The sequence below is a fragment of the Polypterus senegalus genome, chromosome 15, assembly GCF_016835505.1.
Source record: "Polypterus senegalus isolate Bchr_013 chromosome 15, ASM1683550v1, whole genome shotgun sequence".
Taxonomy (NCBI): domain Eukaryota; kingdom Metazoa; phylum Chordata; class Cladistia; order Polypteriformes; family Polypteridae; genus Polypterus; species Polypterus senegalus.
In genome coordinates this window covers 42722422-42728421 of record NC_053168.1, presented here as the reverse complement: position 1 = coordinate 42728421, position 6000 = coordinate 42722422, and the positions used below count along the sequence as shown (strand labels likewise).

Here is a 6000-nt window from a genome sequence, read left to right as displayed (position 1 = left end):
ACTATATACCAGTGTAGTGCAGAATGCTAAAATATTTTAAATAATTAACTCTACACATGAGTACAGCAACAGTAATTTGTCGTATGTACATAGTTAAATTAATAAAGTAATGACCCAATAACAGTAATAGTAACATACTTTTTAACAACTTTTTTTTTAGTCATATTTTGGAGCTTTCCTGAAATTTGGTTCATCTCATTACGCGAACGAAAATGGATCCTCTCCGTTAAAAGAATTCTATTGCAGATTGCAAAGTCATCTGAAGAAGGTTATTTTCATTTTGTCATCATAATCCAGCTCCGCGTCTAATATGGTTTCCATCTACAGTACTCTCACAGCCTGTCGCTGTTTGTCTTGATGAGCAAGAGAGAGTGAGTGTGGTGGAAGGAGGGAGGCAAAGGGAGGGGAGAGAGCGACAGCGAGAGAGAGAGAGAGAGAGAGCGAGCGAGCGAGCGATTGCCTCTTTGACCTTGACCAACTAGTGGCTACTTGGCGCGTCCTCGCATGGGTGCACAACTTCGTCAGGTCTCTTTTGCCCATTCGTCTCCCCCTAGCGAATGAATCTGAGTGTTACATAGACAAATAAAAACAGGGATGAGCGCCATGTCAGCTCGTCAAACCGTGGAATAGAAAGAGTCGCATCCAGCGAGTCGGGAGTCATATTCGTGCGGCTTGCTGGGTGTCCAGGATGTCCGAGAGTGGATGTCTGCAGCAGGGCTCCCCAGCGGTGGGAGCGGCGGGTTCTACTCCTGCCGCTCCCGGGGGAGCAGGTATGGAAAACTCCTATACCGCTTCGGGATCTGCTCGGATTGCCGTGAAGAAGGCACTGCTTCGCTCCGCTCCGCGACTAAAGAAACTGGAGAAACTCGGAGTGTATTCTTCTTGCAAGGTATATATAATTTATGTGCTGCAAAAATTGGGGGCGCGGTGCATTCAGCTGTAACAAGGGTTGTGTGCTCAGTTGCGCGTCATCAGAAACTTCGTACATACGTCGATTAAATTGTCGATGGATGCACTTGTCACTAGATCGCGACTCCGTTTCATAATTATATGGTGTATGAACTAAACGTTGCAAAATAAAAAACATGTCTGTTGTGTTGGCAATTGAAAAAGGTACACTTTAAAAGTAAGAGTTGGCACAATGTCAAGAAGCTGTTACATTTCATCGCAAATTCGTGCTTAAAAAAGTAAAAACATCTTGCGTTTCTGCACAAGAAAAATAGCTCCAAGTGAACCTTCTTCGTTTACACAATACTGTAAGTCTTTCAGTAAATGTATATATATTTCTAAGTGTTTTGGAGTGTTATCTCTCTTCTGCCTGCCTCTTTGTTTTGACGCGCTGACAGCTGCTGGAGGCGGGGCCTAACGGAGGTCTTTCTCGTACGTTGGCTGCGCAAAGTTGGTGCGCAGTGGCGCGCGGGCAGCCAGTAGCTAGTGGAGACGTGCCAGCGCGAGCGAAAGTGAAAGGCTGTTGGAACAGGAACCGGCCGCGAGCTGGCTGACCCAGCAAGATGTGCGCATCATGTGAAACTTGGCAGGAATTGGAAATTAGTCAGTCAAGGTTTTATTATGTTTCCTAGTTGTTTAAAGTACAAATTGAGTACTAAATAACGTTTCGTTCACACCCTTGTGAGCAGAACGATTACAACAGCAGGGTTTGCTTGCAACACAATTACCTGGCGCCAACATTTCACCCCATTTCGTAATCATGCCATAGTTACCATGTTTCCTCCCGTGCCTTTTAAAGAGAAAGCACAATAATGCAGTCATGCACAAGTAACTCGAAATCAAAGTTGTGGAATCTCGACAAATTCCGGGTTTCAGAGTCGTCAGCTATTCGTCATACAGGGATTGAACAGAGAAAAGTACTTTGATCATTGTACAAAAATAAGAATCACGAGATTCCTGCTGTTGTTTTCTAAATAGGCGTGGATTATCTGGTGCATCTACGTCTTATTCTGATATACATGACAGGCACACGCAATTGACCTCAAATTCAGTAGTCTCCAGACAGACATTGCTATGTACAATGATGAGTATTGGAATAGGATTTGTAACTCTGGGAAGCTGTTTTTTTCCTGACACCATAGAATTGGAGACAGAATGGGAAACAAAATTTTATTCCTACCTATCCCTGGGTACAGGGACCACACATCCCATCTGCGTTGCATACAAATTCATGTAATATATTCTTTGCTAGTTACACAAATGTGTTAATTTACCTTGATAGTCATTTTAAATTTACATTTAAACAGAATCTTTCACATTTGCCTTATATTTTTAACACTAGTGAAATACACTGACCTATGGTCCTAAAATAAAATGTTACAAAAGGCTAGATATTAACAACAGCAAACTATCTGCCTGGTGTTTAAAAATTAATTCGGAACACGTATGTACCTTGTCCTGGGAGTTATCAATAGTTGGGCTTGTGGAGACCGTGCTTTAATTACGATTAACTTTTCTGCCTACCTAATTGCTGCTACCTCATTTTTGCGTTTCAAGAACATATCAAGTCATAAGCTTTTGATTAAGACCAAGATCAAGGTTCTGTCCCCATTAGTTTGCAAGTAATCATGTGACAGACAGACATTACCATTTTATATATATATATATATATATATATATATATATATATATATATATATATATATATATATATATATATATATATATATATATATATATATATTAATTTGCATTTATTAACCTAATTAATAGATGTGTTCACTCATTACTTTTTATAAACCATCTTTCCCCTTGTACATGATGAGCACTTTTAATACTATGTTGTAGAAAATGGCTTTCAGGATGTTTGTGGAAAATCACATTTGTATCTGTCAGTCAGTCAGACATTATCCAACCTGCTTTATCCTAACACAGGGTCACGGGGTCTGCTGGAACCAATCCCAGCCAGCACAGGGCGCAAGGCGGGAACAAATCCCGGGCAGGGCGCCACACCCACACACTGGGGACAATTTAGAATTGCCAATGCACCTAACCTGGATGTCTTTGGACTGTGGGAGGAAACCAGAGCACCCGGAGGAGACTCACGCAGACATGAGGAGAACATGCAAACGCCACACAGGGAGGACCCAGGAAGCGAACCCAGGGCTCCTTACATATTTTGTGAAGTTCTTGCAGTTTTTAGGGTTCTTAAAGAAAAAATGAGACAGACAAAAAGTTTTCATATGTCAAAAATTTCTTTTAGGAGTAATTACAGTGGTTATATATTGTATATAAATGGTAGTGTAAGGTGAGAACACAGTTTTCCTGAATGCATATGCAAGTGAGAAATTAAAAGAATGCACTATAATAGCAGTATATGATTAGTAGTCAAATAAGTGTATATGACTTAACAAACACAATAACAAACTTTAAAACCGAAAACCAACAAACAGAAATGGAAAGTTACAGGTAACTAATCAGGAACCATGCAGCTTAAACTTATCACTCTTATATTAAAAATACAGCATAGCTTTCAAAATTACAGGTGCTAAATAAAAAGTGTATTTTTTTGCCCAGCAATTTTGTTAATCACACTATATTAAATGTTTATTGGTAGATTAATGATCTACAAAGAGGTAAGCTTGAAACATATATAAGAATGACAAGTTTGGCACAGTATTTAAAATAAAATATTTTATGTTCTTTGTCCTACTGAATGTGACTTATACCAGTAAGCAATAATGATATCCACAGCAGACACATCATAAAATATACAGCAGTGTTTGAAAACTTATGCAGAAGACAATCCAGTTTTCAGTATTAGTGGTGTCTGACAGGAGATTTAACGGATTAAGAGGAGGAACACTGGAATCAAAATATGAATGGGCAGTAGGCTGGCATGTCTGAGTTTGTGCCAGCATTTTCTTGAATATTTTTATAACGATGCTGTGTTTGTCAGAAAACTGAATAAAACATTAGGTTGCTAAAATGATTTTATCTCATTGGGACTTTTGATCAGACAATTAATTTGATTCAACTTTTGTTTGGTCTCTGAACCTATTTTGGTACCTTGTAGTTAGTTCTATTTGAATTACCTGCATCTCCTACATTAATCTTTGTGAAGGTCGATCCCCCAGAGTTATTTTTTGGCACAATGGATTTATAACCCTGCAAATGACTCCATTTATTGGGGCAGTGGATTTCCATCCATCTTAGATAGTCATTGTTGTATATTTATGTTCTTGACTAAATAGAGCGCTACATAGCACTAACTCTTAAACACGTCTCCCACATGATAAAATTACTCCTGTTTGCTCCTGAATCTGAGGTGACTGACGTATTCCTATTGCATGCTATAATTTTTAGGTATTCACTACAGCAACAAACAGCAAATGGTTTTGTTTTATTGTCAGCAACATTAGAACATTACCTGCAATAGGCCTCACTTTCCTTTTGTTATTTCAATAGATTTAAAACCATTATTTTAAGAGATTTTTCAATGTCATTTATGTGCTAATGGAACTGTTTCACGTTAACCCTGCACACAATCTGAAAAAAAAAAACAGTTACCCAAATAAATATAAAGATTCATGAAACAGTGCCTCTTTCTTAGAAAAACAATCATACAAATGCAGTCGTGGTTACTTCTTTTCACTTATAGCAGTAAAATATTAATGGAAATATTTTGGTTGAACCCTAAACTGGATGATTGGAACAGTGAGGGTGGTTGATTCTGTCAGGTTTTATATGATGTACAGTAGAATTTAGATCAGATACATTAAAGAAATTAAATGATTTGATGTGGAACTTCTACTGCCTTGGTACAAAAGGTATTGCAAGGGAAAGCAGGATCAAGAAATGAAATGAAAACAGCAACATTTGTAAATGGACAGAGGTCAAAGCCAAGAAAGCACCAAAAGTAACGAAGTACCAAAGCACAAAATATTAACCAAAAATTTAAGTCAAAACAACAAGCAGGGTCCAGTCTGTAAGTATGAAAAAGAAGCTTGCTATCAGTGTTATGAGTGTTTATTACAATTCAAAATCATGGATGCCAGTGGGTAGAGTGCTGCTATCTTAAATACATTCCAGGCAATGGCTTCAAAATGCATGACTTCCAGCAGTCATATTGTCAAAAGAAAGCAACAGAAGAAAAAATAGAAAAAATACAGATATTTCTAAACGTACCTCTAGAAAATATACAAATATTTCTAAATGTTTTTTAAAGGTAAAATAATCTGTTGTGCATTTCTGAATGCAGAATAAGAGAAAAGGAAAAATACCAAATTATTAAATGTGATCAGTTAGATGAAGAAATGACTCACAGTTTATAAAATTGGTTAGAACAAAAACCTGCACCCACATAAGGTCCCATGAGTTTGAGAAAAACTGTCATTTACTATATACAGTTTTACAAAACTCAAGTCCAAAAGGAGACAGTGGATGAGAATACCTGATATATACTTGTAGAGCAGAGTGTGTGAGATTCCAAGGAGCAGCATTTCAGTGTTTTCCTGTTTAGTTGTATTTTAGCCACTGCCCACCGGTAAACATTAGAAATTACAGAGCTGTTCTCAAAGACAAGACAGAGAGTTTAGAGAAAGAAATTTTAAATGGCTGTGGGATTTCCTAGTAAAAGTCTACAGTGGTTTATATTCTAAAAGAAAAAAATAAGGAATATAACAGAAAGAATGTGTGGAGAGAGAAGAGCTGATTTTGTATATTGATTATATTGATATGGCAGCCACTTGACTACAGATAGTTACTCAATAAAGGAATATGTTTTTGTTCTCAATTATTTGCTTAGAATGTATAATGTTCTATTTCCAGAAGGAAGATACAGTTTATGGAACTAATCACTTGTTCAAAAGTTATCCTATTCGATTCAGATTCTAGAAATTCTGTCTGTTCTCAAGAATTCAGGATTTGCTGGAACCCATTTTAGTTGTTAATACTGACAGTATCCATTGAATTGTTTGCTTACTCGCTTACAGATTCAATGGAGACCCTTTCAACAGACAGCTTACAACACCATGTACAACTACTACCTGA

General features: G+C 37.5%; 1 protein-coding gene across 3 annotated transcripts in view; it reads left to right on the top strand.

Annotated features, from left to right (window-relative positions):
- Positions 1-399: 399 nt before the first annotated feature.
- Positions 400-6000, top strand: part of kat2b (K(lysine) acetyltransferase 2B) — a 66915-nt gene continuing 61314 nt past the window's right edge. For all 3 annotated transcript variants that reach the window (XM_039736383.1, XM_039736382.1, XM_039736384.1), the window contains exon 1: positions 400-889. In XM_039736383.1, coding sequence (XP_039592317.1) covers positions 689-889 — 201 coding nt within the window. In that variant the 5' untranslated portion in view covers positions 400-688. The remainder of the gene's footprint in view (positions 890-6000) is intronic.